Source organism: Oryzias latipes, chromosome 3 (genome assembly GCF_053564925.1).
Source record: "Oryzias latipes strain Hd-rR chromosome 3, Olatipes_Hd-rR_3.1".
In the NCBI taxonomy this organism is placed as follows: domain Eukaryota; kingdom Metazoa; phylum Chordata; class Actinopteri; order Beloniformes; family Adrianichthyidae; genus Oryzias; species Oryzias latipes.
In genome coordinates this window covers 26,906,252-26,925,954 of record NC_136239.1, presented here as the reverse complement: position 1 = coordinate 26,925,954, position 19,703 = coordinate 26,906,252, and the positions used below count along the sequence as shown (strand labels likewise).

Sequence of the window (19,703 nt, the reverse complement as noted above, 5' to 3'; positions counted from 1 at the left end):
GGATACTACAACCAATCCAGTCGTGTTCATATCTCTGTTTTTCATCAACAACTGTGAATGCTGTGCTGTTGCCCAACAGACTTCTACCATAGCAATGTCCCCTTTTACTTGATGAGTCAACATTTAATTATCTGGAAATACAAAGTTTTTAAAGTTAGCTTTTAATTTTTGCCTCATTCTATATACTTTTAAATTAAAATCCGATACATTTAAACTGTTACAATTTCACAATTATTTAAAATATACTTTCTACCATGCTTTTTTTGATCCAATTTTTACAGTCTATGATCCAATGTTACACTGACTGCTAAATAAGATAGATGAGTTGTCTCTCAACTATCCACTTCCAAAAACTGAAGGATCTTAAAAGTATTAATTAGGCCTACTTAAAAGTTCTAACTTTCTTCTTGCTGATAAATAAAAATTTGAAATTAGAATTTGAAAAAAGACCCCCCCCCCCCCCCTCCACATAGGCAATGTATTTTGAAATTGGTAAACTGTACTTAAGACTAACTTAAAGAAAGCTACAGTTTTTAGACATTCATCAAACTTTTAGGCTAATGACTTAAAAAATACATATATTATCTGGCACCTGTTGAGGAGAGCAGTAGAAGCCAAATTAATTGAATTGAACTACTAACCACAGTATTGCACATTTTAGCTTTGGGGTTAGAACTTTTGAAAGTAGTCGAAATATATAACTCTATTTATTTAATTGAAACAATGGGACATGGCTTACTATGTATAACTTTACTTTTATGAAATTGAACATTTATGAAATTATGTGAAACATAAAAACATTTTAAAATGAAAATGACTTAATCATTATTTCCTAATGCAAGTCGTTTCACAAATAAAATAAAGTAAAATAAATTTTAAAATAAAATAAAATAACCTTTAGGGCGTCTTTAACGCCATGTTTGCAATTGTTTCTTTATTGTGCAACTGAATGTGAATTTCTGTAAATTTAAAAATGTGCAATAAAGTTTATTGGGGGAAAAAAGTCTTTAACACCATAACCCGGAAGAACACGCCTGCACCGGAAGCGCTGCTCTGTCTTTTTCCGTTTCTCGGCTTTGGTGAGAGCGTGGATTTCATCATTCAGGCTCACAACATCACTAACAATGAGCGTTCCAGCTTTTATCGACATAACCGAAGAAGATCAGGTCTGATACTTAACATGAAGGAATCTCAGTGCATTGTTGTCGTTTTGATATGTTTAAAAACAACAACAATATTTTAGCCAGTCAACGTAGCGAACGAGTTAGCTACAATGCTAAGTTAGTATCTTACCCTATGTTTGCTAAAGTGTCTGTCATCGTGTTGGGAATAATAATAAACATTTGCGTTTTCTTTTGCTCTTAATTTGATCTTACGTTGTGTAAATATTTTTTTTTTTTATTTGTGCGTTGTGTCTTGAATTGCTTGAGGAGCAAAGAGAACTGGCAATCGTCTATTAAACAATTAAATACTGTTAAAAAAAAATAATTTTGTAAAGAGTGTGTATGTATTTGTTTAGATACTTTTTGAATAAAGTCAGTGTTGCTTCATCTGGTTTCTTTTGAAAAATCTCCATATATTAACTGATTAATTGACGTTTAAATACAATGAGTTTTTTTAAATTATACATAAAAAATTTTTTTCCATATAATGTTACAGGCATCAGAGCTGAGAGCCTATATCAAATCCAAAGGAGCAGAAATCTCAGAGGAGAATGCTGAAGGAGGACTTCATGTTGATCTGGCTCAGATCATTGAGGCTTGTGATGTATGCCTCAAAGATGATGATAAAGGTACAGCGACCTTTAAACTTCATCATGGTGTACAATAGAATTTGTGTGTGTGTGTGTGTGTAGATAGGTTATATTAATTGAAAAAGGAATAATGCTTTTGAATAATGGACATACCGTGTCTCACCTTCAGCTGTTCAACAGACATAGTTAGTTGCCATCCCTGAAAGTCTTCTGTCTTTCTCTCCAGATGTAGAGAGTGTCATGAACAGCATCGTGTCTCTGCTGCTGATCCTTGAAACAGATAAGCAGGAGGCTCTCATTGAGAGTCTGTGTGAGAAACTGGTGAAGTTCCGTGAAGGAGAGAGGCCCTCTCTTAGGTTGCAGCTGTGAGTCTTTTTGTATCGGTTTTATATCATGCTAATTTAAAAATACCTTTTTGAAGGTAAATATTAAGAGAAATTAGTCTGAACGCTCTTTGTTGTCTTTTATGGACCGCTACAGCCTAAGTAACCTGTTCCATGGCATGGATGAGAATACTCCAGTGAGATACACCGTGTTCTGCAGCCTCATCAAAGTGGCGGCCACCTGTAATGCCATCTCCTTCATTCCTACTGATCTTGATCAGGTATATTTACTTAAAACACTATTAGGATCTCTTAGTGTGTTTTTCTCCCCCAAACCAAATATGTAAAAGAACTCTCTTAACTTTTTTTCCCCCCACATATTTATAGGTTTCAGTATGTTTTTCTCAGCTGATTTTATGTGGTTTTTGACCCTCTTTAGGTGCGTAAGTGGATTGTTGACTGGAACCTAAACACAGAGAAGAAGCATACACTCTTGAGGCTGGTGTATGAGGCTTTGGTTGATTGTAAAAAAAGGTAAGTGCATTATGCATAGGATTTTTAAAGAAGGATTTTTGGTCTTTTCAATGTGTTTTATTAATTGCCAAATAGCATTAAATATGTTTACGTGTATTCCTGCTAATGGATTTTAAAGGTTTTTCATCTTTTTTGCAGTGAGCCTGCAGCTAAAGTCATGGTTGAGTTGCTGGGGAGTTACACAGAAGACAATGCTTCACAAGCACGTGTTGATGCGCACAGGTACTCACACACAATAGACACTTTTGTTGTCTTTCAACATTATCCTTTAAAAAACGATGACACACTTGTCTCCATACTTTTTGCAGGTGCATCGTCCGTGCTCTTAAAGATCCCAACACCTTCCTGTTTGACCACTTGCTGACCCTGAAACCCGTTCGCTTTCTAGAGGGAGAACTCATCCATGATGTGAGTGTTCCTGAAGTTCCTATGAAAGGAAATACAGGACTGGTGGAAATGTTTATTGTAATCCTTTTAATTTAGGTATGTGTTAGAGGTAGGGCAGGGCAATATGGCTTAAAATAAAAATCTGATTTTTAAAAAAATATTTTAGATCTTATTTTTTCACACCAAATTCAATTTCTGATATGAGTCAAGTTTTATCTCCCTAATTTTACTATCTTAAACAAAAATTACAAATATCAGGATATATCTAAAAAAAACTATTTTTTCTAAAACATCTCGTTTGGAAGTTGACTTGAATCCAAAAAGCATCATAATAAAAACTTGTAAAATAACATTGGAAGTGTTTAGTGAGCTGCTGCTAGCTTCAACATCTTTTTAACACTTCTCATATTTGACAGAGGGCCTCTGTTTGAAACAAATTTGTTATTCTCACATGTTTGGTAGCCACAGCCTTCTAACAGAATTTGCAGCGGTTGGTTTGTTGCTCCAAGTCTGAAGTTGCCAAACAAAGCCAGTTTTGTAAAACTAAGGAAACTGTTCTTTTTTTGGCAACAAGCTCTACTTTGCTGGTGGCCATTTAAACGTCTGCACGTTGTGACAGACGATGCAGGCTGACCTTACCCCAAACAATGGAAAGTCCAAGAGAGCAGGATGCTGGGGGGGGGGAAATACATATTTTCCCAAAATATACATTTCCATAAAGGGGGAATTTGATTTAATCATTGTCAATTTATTGCCCATCCCTAGTTAGAAGTCAATTTAGCTTTTTCAGAGCTTTTAAACTCAAACCTGTATGGTTTGGGTATATGATTGACAGCAATGATCAATCGGCTTTGTACCAGTCTCAAAATTCAGAAGGATAAGATGAAGAAAGTTGATCTTAGTGGTGTGTCTCATAATCCTAGTCTGAATTTAGTGAAGTATATTGAAGTACACCAATTATCTAATGTTTTGCACATTTCATGAAATATATTTTTCTCTTTTTCTTGCTGCTTTTTCAGCTTTTAACTATCTTTGTGAGTGCAAAACTGGCGGCATATGTCAAATTTTACCAGAACAACAAAGATTTCATTGAGTCGCTCGGTAAGTAGAAATGGGGTTTTGTGTCTCCTTTATGTTAACAGAACAATGGTTTATGGTTTAATAAATTATTAACTGCTGGTGTTGTGTGTAAATGTGCAACTGGTGTGTGGAATTAAGAAACTTTTTCTCAAGGGCTTGGACTTTCTTTGTGTTTTTCCTGCAGCGTGTGTTGTCAGCAGCTCATGTATTATTTTCTCATTAACGAAGCGTTAGATGTAATTAAAGTGTGTGTAAGAGGGGGGTGGGCTCTCAAAACAGACAAAATGGAGTGCTGTTTGTTTTAGAAAGTTGATTCCCTGCCTGTTCCTAAACAGGCAATTCATTATTACTGGGAAACTCCCTGAGTGCAGAGTAACTGACTGTGACTGTTCTGTGTTCAATGATCCCTGCACGTTCAGGTCTCTCTCATGAGCAAAACATGGCCAAGATGCGTCTGCTTACATTCATGGGCATGGCGGTGGAATTCAAGGAGATCTCCTTTGACACCATGCAGCAGGAGCTGCAGGTTGGAGCGGAGGACGTTGAGGCTTTCGTCATCGATGGTACGGATACTTTCCACTGTTCACATTCAGTCAGGCTGTTCATTAATGGATTTTAATTGAATATTTAATGTTTGTCATTTTAATTGTTCACTATTGTGCAATTAGTGGGGTCCGTATGCAGAAAATCCTACTTAAAAACGTCTTTTTCTGCTATCAATGTTGCAAAGTTAACCCTTTAGCACCAGAACTTTAGCTCCAGTGTTTACATTCTTTCGACTACCATAACTCTTTAATTGTTTTCGCAATTAACGTAATTCCAGCAGATTCTGAAGCGGAGAAAGGAGGCTGCATATCTGTGCGAAGCTGAAATGCAAAGCAGCTTTACTCCACGTCAGAATCAGCTGATTCACGTTGATCTTGTGAAAGGTTAAAGAGCAATATGTCAGAGTCAAAGAGTTATTTAGGTGTAGCCGGGGAAAATCTCCATGTTGAAGGGTTAATGGAAAAACAGTTGAGCAATAAAACTACAAGACTTCTAAAATATGAAAGAGGTAATACTAACCTCAGAAACCTCTAACATTTTAGCATTTAGTTGCTGAAATGGCGTCTTTTGACCATGATAAGTTAAAGGAAACATTTTATGAAGGCTGTACAGCATCCTTTTCAAAACACAAGGGTGCCAGCTGTTGTAAACATGATCATGGCAGAGGCACTAATATTCGGGCTTTGTGCCCGACCAGGATGCTATGACACCAAGCAGTGGCGGTTCTACACTAACTTACTCCCTGGGCGAGTAACCCTACCAGCCAACCACCCCCCGCACACATAAAAAATTCCTGTTCCCTACCTTCCATTTTACACAAAAAATGCAAGAATTTTCTTGACTCATATTACAGGGGTGTCAAACTCAGTCACACAGGGGCCTAAATTAAAAACACGCTTAAGGTTTTGGGCAGAAGAAGATAAACATTTACTGAACACACTAACGCTAAGCTTTTAAACCTTTTAAACTATACTTTTTGAACATAAATATGAATAAAAACAGGACCATTAATCCAGAGTAACTCAAGTTAAACCTTAAATAACTTATATTTTGCTCTCCATAAAAACATATTCTGTCAAAATTATACAAATATGAACATGCTGCAGAACAAAACAAAGAGAGCCCGGAAATAATAATAAGATATAACAAATCAAACAATTCCTTTTTCTTTGCTCTTTTATCATTTTTTAGTGCATTTTATTTAGAGCTGGACTCCTGCTTCATTTTTAGCAATAATTTCTTGGTGTGTGACATCCTGTGTGTGTCTTTGTGAAACATATCAGAGGGATTAGATCTAAAAAAAATGTATTGTGAATACTATTTTTAGGTCTTATAAAACACTAAAAACTAAATCATAGAACTCATCAGTGGGATTATTCCAAAAATATTTGGCATTTCCCTAATTTTGTGCAACACCAACAGTAGACATCTTCCAAAAAACCTCAATCCATAAAAAATGGTCTGCGCCCACCACCCCTCCCCTTCCCTCTGACACACGCGGCTCCGTCTCTATGACGGGAGGCGCAGCTGCGGCCCAGAGTTGATTGTTAGAGTGAAAAATACTCCCAATTACCTGTTGGTGTGATTCACCCAGCCACCAGTGAGTTGCGTCCCCCTCTCGAGTTTTTTGACTTATGTTCCAAAAACTACCGCAAAGAGGTCTGGGCGCAAGTGTCTTGCAGCAGAGGGCGGTGGTCACGTGCACGTCAGATCTGCTATGTCGGAGCAGGGAATTGTGGGAAAGAATCCCCATTGCCTGCTTTGGTCAAAATTGGGTTGAGCACGGGTGTTTCTTCTGCCTAATTCCTTTTCATGTGGCTGTTTTACGTTGTTTCACTCTGAGTTATTTCATCTTTTTTTTTTTGTTCTTTTTTTTGCACCATAAGTGTGGAGAGGGGAGAGGATGAAGACATGGGTGCGATGTTAAGAGTCTGATGTGTCAAAATAAGAGCGCAAAGTGCCGGCTGCAGCAGACATTTAAAAATAAAAGCTCAAAGTTGCCTCTTTGAATTTAGTAATATATTGTGTGTAACTCAACGGGCACGGAAAATGCAGCCCCCTATAAAGTGCCGCCCTGGGCCACCGCCCACCTCGCCTATATCAAAAACCGGCACCGACACCAAGTCTTTCATATATGGAATAGAGCTGTTAGAGAAATAGTCTGGAGCGAGATTCAGAAGATTTACACCGCTTTGACATTTTGCGACAACTGTTTATGGCAGACATGCGCTTGTGAGCAGTAGAAAATCAGAAAAGCCCCTCCCCGCTTGTCTGGTGCTGGTTTGGTGTGACTGCCACGGGCTGAGTGCGTGTTCATGGAACCGCATAACATGAACTCGGTGTGAACATAGCAGAAAATGATCTGTTTTTAAATCTTGTGAATAGAGCTGTGACGGTGTGGGATTACCCCCCCCACACACACACACACACACACACACACAAAAATCCAGGCGGCCGTGTCGTGCACTCAAGAACGCACGCAGCTTGTAATGGAAATGAATACAATGGAAATGAATAATTAGAACGCAGTAAATTTGTCGTATTTCCTCGCGAAACAGAAACTTCTGTTGTAGAATGAGGATGTGTGTGTGCTTCTGAAACCGCGCTCATGTGTGTGTGTGTGTGTGTGTGTGTGTGTGTGTGTGTGTTAGTAGAGGGAGCGGGCTCTAAGAGGGAGTGAGAGGCGCGGCGCAGGGAGTGAAGGAGAACAGTAATAAAATGTTTCCCCCAGAAACCCTTCAATTCTGAACACAGGACTAGCAGAAAAAGTATATTATCAGCAAAGATGAATGTGTTTAATGTGTTTATTATAGTTCCAATCACGCACCATATGCAGAACTTTCAAAAAAAAAAAACCTGCGGTGATGCGGTTATCGTCACACCCCTACTTCTGATTAAATATATTTTTTCTCCCTCCAAGTTAAAATGAGCCATTAAAAAAAGATGGCAGTCAGGGGCTAACAGTGCATGAATTCTGAATTTTTGACTTTCCGGCATCTTGAAATACCCCCTAACCTGCACGTCAGTTCTCATACTTTTGTCATTTTTAACTTGTTTCACTAAGATCCATGTTTGGAAAAACAAATCTTAGTTGATGATAATTGCCTTTCTTATTTTCTGTCTTTCTTTTTTTAGCTGTTCGGACCAAAATGGTGTACTGCAAAATTGACCAGACTCAGAGAAAGGTTGTTGTGAGGTAAATGTTATTGCTAAGATAACAAAGATTACAATTTCAATCCTTCCACATGTCTGCGCTGAATCAATTTTTTCAATATTGATGAGGATTTTCATTCAAACTGATACATTGTGGTGCTTTTTCTTGATTGGACAAAAACACATTTCAGAAATTCTCTTCCAAACAATTTAACATGAAATGGTTGTGTTTTTTCTGTCTTGACTACTGATTACTGATTACTTGTTTAAATAATGACTTGCTAAAGTAATAAAATACAACTTATTTTTGCATGTCTAAAGGGGAGCCAAGCAGCCATTGGCCTAGAGGATATATATATTTTTTGTCCTTATTTCCACTTATAATTCATTATATTTATGTTGACTTCTTTAATTTGTGTAATTCAACCTGTTTAGATTGTGAAAAGAATGGATCTGGTGGTGATATGTGACCTCTTTTCCTGTCCCCTCACTCAGCCACAGCACACATCGCACCTTTGGCAAGCAGCAATGGCAGCAGCTGCACGAAAAGCTCTCCTCCTGGAAAGCTAACCTAGCAACGGTCAAGACCAGCCTCCAAGCCCTGTCCCCTTCTGCCTAGTTCCACCAGCTAACTAAAAACATTACATCTTCACTGCTTTTCAGATTCCGTGACTGGAAACAGGATATTTTATATTCAGCCAATAAAAAGAAAAGTGAAGATTACTTGATTGTTTTTATTTCTTTTACATTGCACCATGATAAAATATTGAGTTGTTTTTAAAAGGCAAGTGACGCAGTAAACAGCAATTACCTTTTATTAGCATTATAATGTTTTATATGAACTGAACATAAATATTGATGGGTTTTTTCTGAGAAAATGGTTCTCTTGTGGATTTCTACATCTGGCTTTAGTTAGAAGATGACATGGTGGTGTAGTGGATGAGCTGTGACTCGTAATAAGTGTTTTTCAACAGCAAGTCCTCCGTCTGGGAACGGAGAACAGGAATACGGTAACTTGAACTGAACGTGACCCCGTTTGCAGAGGTCACAGCTGTAATACTGCAATATAAACATTTCTGGTGGAGGTTGATTCCCTGCGATTGGAAGCTTTCAGGTGGACTAACATACCACTAAGCTTTTATTAACATGACTCACCATCTCTTCGTGTGCCTAAAATTTGGGGGGGGAATAGATTTATTTTTTAACTTCCCTTATTTAGGTCTTCTTAGAAAACTGGCTGTTAAAAGTAGCTAAATATCTTTGTCAAAAACCTAGCAATTATTGTTCACTTCAATAGTCTTGGCACAATGGGAAACAAAAAATAATAAAATTAGTTTTAAAAAGTTTCAAGTTATTTTCTGTTCAGGGATCCTGCAGGTGATTGACAATCTCCGATGTACAAGGACAAACTGATCCACTAGATTTGCCAAATGAACATGTTTTTGTGTCATTCCAGAGAAAATCTGTTCATATCTAACTTGGGCTACATAAATACATTTGAAGTTCATGTAAGCCCTCTCCATCTGAGGCTGTGATGAAACCTGCACAAACTGACAAAACGCAGAACACTGACGTTTCCCTGTTTAGTTCCAGCCCCATCCACAGAGCCTATTTACTGGATGATCAGTCACAGCTACAAGTAGCGTTGGTGTTGGGCTTTTGGACGTCTGTTCAGCCTCACTATTTGATAATTGTAGTGCAGCCCCGAGACATTTGGCAGAGATTAAAGGGGGCGTCAGAGATGTAGACGCTTTTACGTGTTGTTTTTCCTATCGTGGCCTGTGAAGATTCACTGCACACTCCGGTTACCCACAGAAACGCTGCGTCTCCAGATCTTATCATGGGGTCACGGAGAGTCCCAAAGCTCATCACAAACACCTGCAAGTTTAAGCCACATTGAGTAAGAAATGGCTCAATTTTTAACTTTCAGCATTTCCTGCTTCACGTCTCCTAAATTATTTTATAGATGATTAATTTCTGTCTTATATTTTAAGCAGCAGTTTTGTTAAATATCAGTCGAATCTAATGTTTTAAAGAGACAGAATTTTTGGGTAGCTTTATTTGATAAAAGAATCTTGACCCTGCCTTATCAAGGTCAGATAGAGGTACTTTAGTTTAATTGGCTTCATTTTGTTTTGATGTTGAGGAATTATTTTTTTATTTGGGACTTTTTTGGTTGTTTTTTTTCTTAACATTTCTGTAAAACCTGATATGTCTTACCATTGACTGATTACAGTCAATGCATCTTACATGGAGTCAGAAATTAAATTTTATCCACTATTTTGCATCAACATTCCTGCAGATAAATTCAGAAGCTGTGCCAAGATCCAGAGATTTGGTCAAACGCATGACTGGGGCTCTCTCCATGCTTCAATTAGCACAGACCAGTGTTCTAAAAGATAATGTTTAGTTTTAAACTATCAGCTTCTTTATATAAACACAACACAAAGTTTCACAGAACTCTCTTTGAAACATAAACACTGTAACTGCAGATGACGTTTCCAAAATAAGACAAAATATCCTCTTCACTTCAATATTTCTATCTTCTTGTGTAATATATGTAATATTGTTGCACTTGCAGAAAATAAATTCAAAAATAAACTTTAAAAACTCAAAATAATACTGGGATTCTTCGCAACTTTTTTTTTCCAGGCACAAAATGTGGTGTAAAAATATGCAGTTTATGGTGTGGAAAAGACTATATTCATGCACGTTTATATGTTGATTTAGTCTGAATGGCAAAATGCTCCACACACAGCTAAAAAACGAGGGTTAATGTTATCCATTTATTTATTCAAATTGGCCATTTGAGAATTGTTATTTAGAATAACTATTGTAGCCAATTTTTAAGCATCAATACTCAATTTCCTCAAAAGGTTTTTTAATAGTTTTTTTTTACTTTTGGCTGCAGTACTACGATACGACGGAGTATTAGGGCCACCAAAAAAAAAAAAATTAGAGCCACCAAAAAAAAAAAAAAGTAAAATTACGAGATTTTATCTAGTAAATTTAGGAGATAAAAACTCGTAAATTTAGGAGAAAAAAAGTCGTAATTTTAGGAGATTACAGTGGAAGTGAGCATGCAGAGCAGCAGGTGAACGCCGTGCAGCAGCAGAGCAGACCGACTAAACTTTGTTGAACAGGTGAGCTGAATGTTTATTGATAACGTTCCAAATGTCTGGAAGGTCATTTGTTTGATTTACGATTCATTAAAGTTTTATTTATTGATGGTTGGTTTGCAGGATCTCTGCAGCCCGATGAAGCCGTCGTCGGTGTCCCTGCAGCTGTTCGCTTGAATCCTTTCTTCCTCCACCAAAGACAAGACTCTACGTCTGAAAAAAGGAGGAGCACTTTTTTGGCATTTTCAACGTTCCAAAGCTAACATAAAACACTATTTTCATTCCTCTTTATTGTTTTATGCTGAAACGGGACATTTCATCTGCAGAAGGGGGCGTTTGTAACACTGTTTACTTCCGCATTGGTGTTGGGATGACAGGTTCATGACGTAATGAGACAAATGAACTTCAGGATATGTGAATGAAAAGGAGAATAAAGGCTGCAGCGATTGTCTACACCCAAACGTGTCTCTGAGCTCCTTATTTTACATATTAAACTCCGCTTTACTGACACTGAACCCCGGGAAGACTGCTACACGGAAAATAATCTGATTTTGAGTCGCCAAAAGGTTCAGAATCTCTTTGTTTTAAACCTATAATAATCCGGAAATGAAGCTTCACAAAAGGCTCCACATACTTCATCTTCAAGCTAGGTTCCGAAAAACGGACAACTTCGGTGTTTTTTCCTTAATCTACGACTTTTTTCTCGTAAATTTATGAGATTTTAAGTCGTAAATTTATGAGATAAAAAGTCGTAAATTTACGAGTTTTTATCTCCTAAATTTACGAGATAAAATCTCGTAATTTTACTTTTTTTTTTTTTTGGTGGCTCTAATTTTTTTTTTTTGGTGGCCCTAATACTCCGTCGTAGTTTTTATCTCCTAAATTTACGAGTTTTTATCTCCTAAATTTACGAGATAAAATCTCGTAATTTTACTTTTTTTTTTTTTTGGTGGCTATAATTTTTTTTTTTTTTTGTGGCCCTAATACTCCGTCGTACCGTCGTAGCAATTGGAAAGGCAAAAGAGAAAAAAACAGTCAAGGATGCACACAAGGAAATGGTTTTATTTGATTTTCATTCAATATGATGGATATATATTTCCATGTTTGTAGGTTAAAGGAATTCTTATGGATGTTTCCTTTAGCAAAAAAAAGTTAAAAAAAACACTTTTTATTTTCTTTTCCTTTTTTTAAAGAAACAAATAAATAATATAGATAGCACATCAATTCCAAAAACTGTTGGATGATGATAGTTTTTGGGGAAGTATAGGATGAAACAGATGCCTCGTCAATTTCTAAATTAATCCTAATTTGGTAATATTTCTAACGTGTAGATAACAGATAAATGTGAAAATATCCAAGTTTATCTGTAGTTAAAGGAAAAATATTGCATAATTCACAAGCACATACAGTAATAGGAGTGTTTAAGGGAAATACCTGGTGTTACGACAGCCTAAGGGCTTCTACCTCATCTGCGTGGCCTCCGTCGTGACGTCATCCTGATCAGCGGAAATAATTGGTCAAAGCAAGACAGGTAGTTCAGTTTAGTGGGAAGCTCCTATAATACCTGTTGTAAGTAAAACTGATGGGATCTGTCTCCGAAAAGAAAGATGGCATTTCAAGTTAATACATAATATTTTTTTATTTTGCCTTTAAAGGACGATAAAAGATTATTATTGGGAGAAAGAAATTGGTGAGTATATATTTGTGACCAAAACGGGACGCTTCCTGTTACACCTGTCACTCTCTTGGGAACTTCGGCAAACGAACTTTGTCCGTTGACTATGCGACACGTACTGTCGTAGGGTAACACACAAGAATGCGCGCTTTCTGCTTTATTCTTGTCGTCGAGTTAACCTGTTGGTATTTGAGCTGTGCTTTATGAAGGCAGGGTTCGCGTTTTTATTTATTTATTTTAAGTGTACCGTCAATTATTAACGCAGTGCTGCTGGTGCGCAGGTGCGTGCCATGTTGTTTCTTCTGTCGATACTCGCTCAGCTGCTGAGCGGTGGACATCTGGCCTGCATGAGGAGCTCGCCCTCCCTACCCCAAGACGACGACGGTAAGGAAGGACACGGCACGGAACGGATTTGTGGGTGTCACGCGCGCAGATGTCTAACCGTGTCCGCCCGCGATCGCAGTGTTCGTGGATGAGGGGAACGCGAAGCTGTTCCTGGGTCGCCACCTGCTGTTCAACCGGTTTGACTTTGAGATATTCGTTCCCGGAAATTTGGAGAGGGAATGCTACGAGGAAATCTGCGATTACGAGGAGGCGAGGGAGGTCTTTGAAAACATCCCAGCTACAGTTAAGTGATGCCGTTCAATCATGGAGTCGGGGGGGGGGGGGGGGGGGGGGGGGTCTCACTCTGTAGTGCTAATATTGATGCTGCCTCCCCTTTCTCTTCCTATTTCCCCTCTAGGATGATTTTTGGAAAACATACACAAGCGGTAAGACAACACTAACATCACCCACAGGATTACATAATACAATTCACTCAGGATAGATTAAAAATCAGGCTAGGATGAGGATGCAGATTGAACCAAAAATTTACTACTAAAGGCTATAATCAATATAAAGCTATCCAGATGTTCACTATGTGGTTTGTTGCATTGACTGGATGTTGGCTCAATTTGATTCCCCTTGATGCTGTATGTTTGTTTTCAAGATGCCAGGTTAAAGACCCACTCCCATCATCTTTAGATCTATTGCAAAAGTGTTCCCAGTGGTCTTTTCATTATGATTATGCTGTTTTTAGCCTGAATCAAAAAGCCTGCGTTGTCTTCCTAGGACATAGTTTCTGCAGAACAGCAGTAGGTCGGTAGAAATGCACCTCTCAGTTGGGTGGGACTGTTGGCACTGAAGAACTCTGCAGTCATTTCCCATTACACCTTTGTTTACACTCGCCCCCGCTGGCTTACAGCCCATCACAACCCCGAGCTAACATTCGCGATGCAACAAAATTGAAGAACAATATTGGAGCTATCCAGCTGTATAGTTTGGAGCCAGATGCCAGCTCGGACGAGGAAAACAAAGACGTACATGCATCTAGTCGTCCAGAAGTGGACATATCGGAATGGAGTGGAGCAGGGAGCTTGCAGCCTGCTGATTGTAGTTTGTACGTAACAACTACAGACTTTTTCAAACAACACTTTTATTTTGTCTGCTCCCGATTCACCACAATTTGAATAAAGAAATGCTCAAAAACACAGTGATATTGTTAATTATGTTTATATATGTCCTCCATGTAGCATTTTTCTCATGGTGGAGGACATAAACAAAATAAGAATGAAAGATTAAACCTGCGTTCCTGAGTTGGGGTTGTGAGAGGCTGTAAACTAGCAGGAGAGGGAGTAAACAAAGGGATATCAGCAGAGGGTTCATTTCCATTACAAGGGTAATTTTGGAGATGAAGTGATTTGATGCATTTTTGCATCAGTTGGTCTTCAGGGATCAAAAAAATAATGTCTAACGGTACTCTCATGCTCTCTTTGTTGTTGTTGTTGTTTGGGATGATCTGCAGGTGGAGGCTCAAATCAGGCCAAAGTTGATGTGACGGCTCTCTTGGTGGCACTAATTTCCACAGCGGTAGCTGTCGTTATCATCGCCCTCATAACCTGGTATTTCTGCCATAAAAAATACAAAGGGGGTTTAAGCAGTGCAAGGTAAGAAGTGTATTACTGTGTGCATCCTTCAGGTGCCTCTGGTTTACTAGTTTTATCCATTTAATCATGGTTAAGACAGATGTTTCTAAGTTCATGAGTCAATTTTGACCATTTAATTGAAAGTGTATAAAAGGATAAAAAGAAAGTCTTAACTACATTAATTAAATCCCCAATGCTCTTTTTTCCCCCCCAATTCACTGTGATGTGTGAACCGAGCACCTTAGGGTGTTTTGCTGCACCTATGTCTTGTCTTATGAGGTAGCATTAATGCTAATACAAGTGCAAACAGTCTGACAGAAATCGTGAATCAAACATCACATGGTAGATGTCTGTAAGCTGATTTCCTAATCCTAGCTGTCTGAGTACTGGTAAGCGCATAACAATGTGGCAACGTGTCATGTGTTGTTACTGCTCTGTGTGATTCACCAAAAGTGAGCAGCAGCGGTTTAGTTTTTGTTTTTGTTCCTGCCACATGCTGTACATTTTGCTTTCCAACAACAACTTGCTGGAACTCGTATTTGTTATCATTCTTGACTCTTTATCAAACCAGTCAGGCCATCCTTGCTTTTTAGTACGGTTTGGGTTTCCCAATAGGTTAGCTGGAGTGTTTTTTTCAGAGTTTTGAGTTGCATGAAAAAAATGTTAATGTTATTCATTTATAATGCACTTTTTTGTTAAATGAAACCTCAAACTGCTACAAGATGTGAATAAAAAAAAGAACGTTTGCACATAATACAAAACTAACTTGAAATTATAAGAGTAGCACTTAACAAGCACAGAAGGACTAGTGGAAAGCAGCAGCACATTTCTAGAAATACACATACTGAGCACTGTTTGTGCTTAGCGGATTTTATGACTGCACTTTTAATTTTACTGAAAGTAAAAGGTCTGCTCAACATCAAATTTTTTTTTCCATTCAGGTCTTTATCCTGATAAAATCAGTGCAAAGTTTGTTACTGGGCCTGACAAAGTGTACTGACTTGGAGCAGTCTGTACCTGAACACCAGGACTCTGCTGACCTGCTAAAAACACAGACTTACAACCAAACTGGACATAATATGCAAACATGTGAACTACATTTATGTGTGCGCTACCATTAACGGAGACACAACTACCGCTAAATGTAAGTTAATTTAGGAAAATGTACTTACGGTACTTTAACATGAATTCCTTACATAGAATTCATCCGGATATAAATGGAACCATTGAGTTGAAAAAGTATTGTTGTGTTCTCAATGTGACAGACGGCCTAAAACATGCAGACTTGTTTAATTTGGGAGTAGCAGGGCCAGAAACATAATAAATATCACTCTGACTAAAGCATTGAAGAAAGATCCTTTTTTTAAAATCCACTTTTGTAACATACTGGTTTGAATCTGTGCCCCGAAAATCTGTGTCTTGAAATTGTTGAGGGAGGGTCGACTCAAATTCTACAACATTTTTAAACCCCCTCCTCTGCAACAAATCCACATTTATTTATTTATTTATTTATTTTTTTGTGGTGTCCAAAATTGTAGCTTAGGAAAAGGAGGTGGCCAGGAATTTCTTGTGTCGTCCCTAATCTTTCTCTTTAGAGCTTGTAACTGTTTCATTTTCTCAGACATTCAATCCAATCCTTTTTTATATGATAACTTTAAAATGATTGTTTGGACCCTGCATATCCCTCAGTGCATATATAACATTTATTTAAAAAATAGTTTCCAGAATTTTCGAGGGTTGTTTGTGATGATTGCTTCTAAATGCACACGTTCAGAGAAACAGTTGTACACTAGATGATTAGAAAAATGTCGCCTGGTCTGACGGACAAGTTTTGGTCCTTTCAGTAAAGAAATAGAATCTTTAGATTTCTCTTTTAAACATTGATGAGCCCCTTAACTTTATTTGTCATCTGATGATCGTGTATTTCAGTCCAAATTCTTTTTGTAAATGAAAATTCAAAATACTATAATCATAAAATGTGGAAAAACTGGAAGAAATCAATTTTTTCAAACTACAAAATAAAATGATTTACAGTACTTGAATAATTAAAAGAAAAAGATTCAGCTATGTCAAATTATTCTGAGTTAAATGAAATTTCTTAATCCCATACATGTCATTACATGTTACCATGTAATCTGCATTAAGTAATACAAAGTTTTTAGTGTTTTTTAATAGTACATTGTTGTTCCACTACTATAAATTCATCTGCATGAGGTCACAAAAAATGGTTTTATTTTGACACCGGCTTTCCCCACAGTTCCATACGAACAAGGCCCAGGAGGAGTAATGTTTCGCTAATAATGCGACGACTGGAGGAGGTGGCTCTGGAACCTGGGCCTCCTCCAACATCCACACTCTCAATGGAAATAGAAGACGCTTCAGGCCTCCCCTCATATGAACAGGCAATCGCAAGAAGTGGCCAGCATGATGCCCCGCCTCCTCCATATCCTGGGTAAGCTGTATGACAGATTTAGAATTCTTTATTGTCATTGAACACATTTATACAATGAAATTGTAGCAGCCTTGGACTGGTAAAAAATGGTTAAAAAAATACTTTAAATAATCAAAAATATGTACAACAATGAAATACAAGTATGAAAAGAAAATGGAATCAAATGGAGTGCAACAAAGTGCAGCATAATAAGTATTGCGTATGACTTCTTTCAGTCATTCTGATAGCATTTATAGATCCTCTCTGATCATCTTTTGAACTATTTTCAAAGTTCCCAGTGGTTTTTTAATTAAGATTATGCCATTTTTAGCCCCAAAAAAAAAAAACCTTTGTTGTTTTTAGGATGTAATTTCTGCAGAGCTGCAGTGTTTTATTAGAAATTCACCTCTGAGTTGTGGGTCTGACTCACACCTCAAAGGCAAATTTCAATCCCATTTCAACTATAGTAGATGGTTGGAGTGAGACTTTAAAAACATTTTGTTAGGAAGTTGCACCTAAATAATACAAACAATGTGGAACTTTTGTGTTTATGTTTTCAGATCAAGACCTGGGACTCTTCGACGGTAGTATCTTCTGTCTGGACCATAACATTCTGCATTTAGATGACCAGTTTGTTGTCAGAATTTAGTCCACGTTGTATCTGTTTTTTAATCAACAGGATTGAAATCGTGCCTTATATTTGTTCTTTTGTTAAAGCTGTTTTTTTTTTCTTTTCTTGCAAACATTAAAGCACAAACATACACCAATATTTATCAAAAAAACACAGTTATTTTTGTCTCATTTCGTTTTATTTTTTTCTGTTTTTGACGATGACTAAAAGATGTGTTAAGAACCTGTGCCAGATGTATTAGTCAATTTCCCTGGACTACTTCAGTTTTTTAGCCAGTCTAAAAAAACATTCAAAATGTTTTTATACCTTAATTAACCATCAAAATCTATCATCTAACCATTTCTGAGACTATCCTACAGTACATTTTCATTGGAAAAGTGGGATGAGCTGTAAAGATTCTGTGTGGGACTTCATTCTGGGCAGTTTGGATGCATGAGTCAAACTATCGAAGAAGTAAGAAAACGAGCAAATATATTGACGTTATCTGTTAGCTAAGACCGAATCCACGTCTTAATACAGACGAGGTTATGTAGCAGACAAAAAGACTATTTCATTTAAAGATAATGGTGGGTAATAAAAAGAGAACTATTTGTAAGTGATTAAATGAATATATTATTTTTTTTATTTTTGGTATTCTATCACATCCAAAACACATCTATGTATTTCTGCTCTTCTTTAATTGTGTGGTTTTAATTTCATCATAGTACTGGTTTGCTGCTTTTGTCTGAATGAAAATGAAGGAGCTATAATGTCGCATTGTCGGCTGCTAGAATACACCCAGAGCAGTATAGTTGTTTGGGAAACACTATGAAGTAACACTCAGGGAGAATTCATTATTGTATATTAAGGTATGTACTTTATACATGAACAGTGTGTGTGTGTGTGTTTGTGTGTTTCACAGATGTTAAAGAATGAGCCTTTTTTTCCTCTTCATCTATTCACCTTTCAGAGAATCTTCATGTTAACTTTAATGCACACATCCCACTTAAAACGTTTTACAGTAAAGTTTGTGCCAAATGTTTTACAGTCACAGTCAAGCAACTTCAAAGAATATAGAAAAAAAGATTTGATTTGCAGCCTATTGTGTGTAGGACGGTACCACAATTTGAAACAAAAGCTGGAAATTGTTATTATTTCATTGTTGTCATGGTAACACAGAGGTTGGTAAATTGGAGTCCTCCTTCCTCATTGACCAAGCTCTGTGTTGCTTCATGTAACCAAACCCGTCTGATCTTTGTGCCAACGTTTTAGGACTTTCAGGTTAGGCCCTTTGGAAGTTTTTACAGCTAAATGAACTCAAGATTAAAATTTCTTCATCTGTGAAAGTGAGCTCAAGTTTAGGACACCCTGAAATATGTATTCATTTTCATTTTGTTTGAAAAAACTATTCTAAAAGGATGATATTTAACATGAAATAAAAAAGAATATCCTCCTAATTCTGAATCTGTCATTCTTTTTCACACATGTCAAATTCAGGCTGGATTTCAGAATGGATATCTAACATTTCAAGTTTTTTTTTCTTCAAGTCAGCTTTGTCATAGAAGTAAAACATATATTCTGTTTGTTTATATTGTATTAAAAAGGAAACTTTTTTGTAGACCAGTGGGAGCATTTAGGTGTAGCACAAAAAATAGAAGATTTGATTGGAGAAAGAATGGTAAAAAAAAGACCAAAAGTAAGATATTTTCTTTTTTTTAAAATCAAGTGCCAACAGCAACATGCAAGTGTATTTGAAAACCTTTGACTCTTCTTGATTTGTGAGTAAAAAGGATTGAAGATGATTGATCCACATCTCAAAATAAAAACTGATTTGCCAAAGCAAGCTTTAACATGGGCTGAAACATGTATCCGATTTCACCATGATGCTTAGAATAGAAACCCTGTGCCAACACTTGGCTCCAACTAACTATATATGCAAACAATAAAAATATCAAATGAATAGAACTCCTTCATAATTCTGATTAGAGCTCCTAACACTGAGAAATTCAGAGAATTTTTGAATGAAAACATTTTGTTCTCCTCCCCTGTATTTCTTATTAAATCATAAAGATCAGTTAACATTTATCTTCAAGAACACATTTAAAAAGTATGGTTTTAATTATTCTGG

At 37.1% G+C, this 19,703-nt stretch overlaps 2 protein-coding genes across 4 annotated transcripts; both read left to right on the top strand.

Moving 5' to 3' along the window:
• Positions 1–1,009: 1,009 nt before the first annotated feature.
• On the top strand, positions 1,010–8,499 carry eif3m (eukaryotic translation initiation factor 3, subunit M). Its single transcript, XM_004067230.5, has 11 exons — positions 1,010–1,166; positions 1,660–1,792; positions 1,980–2,118; positions 2,234–2,357; positions 2,516–2,610; positions 2,749–2,832; positions 2,919–3,018; positions 4,017–4,098; positions 4,497–4,640; positions 7,759–7,819; positions 8,272–8,499. Exons 1-11 carry the CDS (start codon positions 1,125–1,127, stop codon positions 8,393–8,395), a joined length of 1,128 nt encoding a protein of 375 aa, XP_004067278.1. The 5' UTR covers positions 1,010–1,124; the 3' UTR covers positions 8,396–8,499.
• A 3,870-nt stretch (positions 8,500–12,369) lies between these two features.
• prrg4 (proline rich Gla (G-carboxyglutamic acid) 4 (transmembrane)) lies at positions 12,370–19,032 on the top strand. Of its 3 annotated transcripts, XM_011492019.4 has the most exons (8): positions 12,370–12,464; positions 12,551–12,585; positions 12,852–12,954; positions 13,034–13,197; positions 13,313–13,340; positions 14,414–14,555; positions 16,792–16,986; positions 17,526–19,032. In XM_011492019.4, the coding sequence occupies exons 3-8, from the start codon at positions 12,861–12,863 to the stop codon at positions 17,551–17,553; spliced, it is 651 nt and encodes a 216-aa protein (XP_011490321.1). In that variant the 5' UTR covers positions 12,370–12,464; positions 12,551–12,585; positions 12,852–12,860; the 3' UTR covers positions 17,554–19,032. The 3 variants fall into 3 exon arrangements, with proteins under 3 accessions (XP_011490321.1, XP_004067277.1, XP_011490326.1); XM_004067229.5 differs by having other exon boundaries at positions 12,401–12,585; XM_011492024.4 differs by lacking the exons at positions 12,370–12,464; positions 12,551–12,585 and having other exon boundaries at positions 12,621–12,954.
• The last annotated feature ends 671 nt before the right edge of the window (positions 19,033–19,703 follow it).

Coding starts and splice junctions, on each gene's coding strand:
- eif3m (XM_004067230.5), top strand. CDS start 1,125: ATGAGCGTTCCAGCTTTTATCGACATAACCGAAGAAGATCAG. Junction 1,167..1,659: donor ACATAACCGAAGAAGATCAG/GTCTGATACTTA, acceptor ATAATGTTACAG/GCATCAGAGCTGAGAGCCTA. Junction 3,019..4,016: donor AGGGAGAACTCATCCATGAT/GTGAGTGTTCCT, acceptor CTGCTTTTTCAG/CTTTTAACTATCTTTGTGAG.
- prrg4 (XM_011492019.4), top strand. CDS start 12,861: ATGTTGTTTCTTCTGTCGATACTCGCTCAGCTGCTGAGCGGTGGACAT. Junction 13,341..14,413: donor TTGGAAAACATACACAAGCG/GTAAGACAACAC, acceptor GATGATCTGCAG/GTGGAGGCTCAAATCAGGCC. Junction 16,987..17,525: donor CCGCCTCCTCCATATCCTGG/GTAAGCTGTATG, acceptor TTATGTTTTCAG/ATCAAGACCTGGGACTCTTC.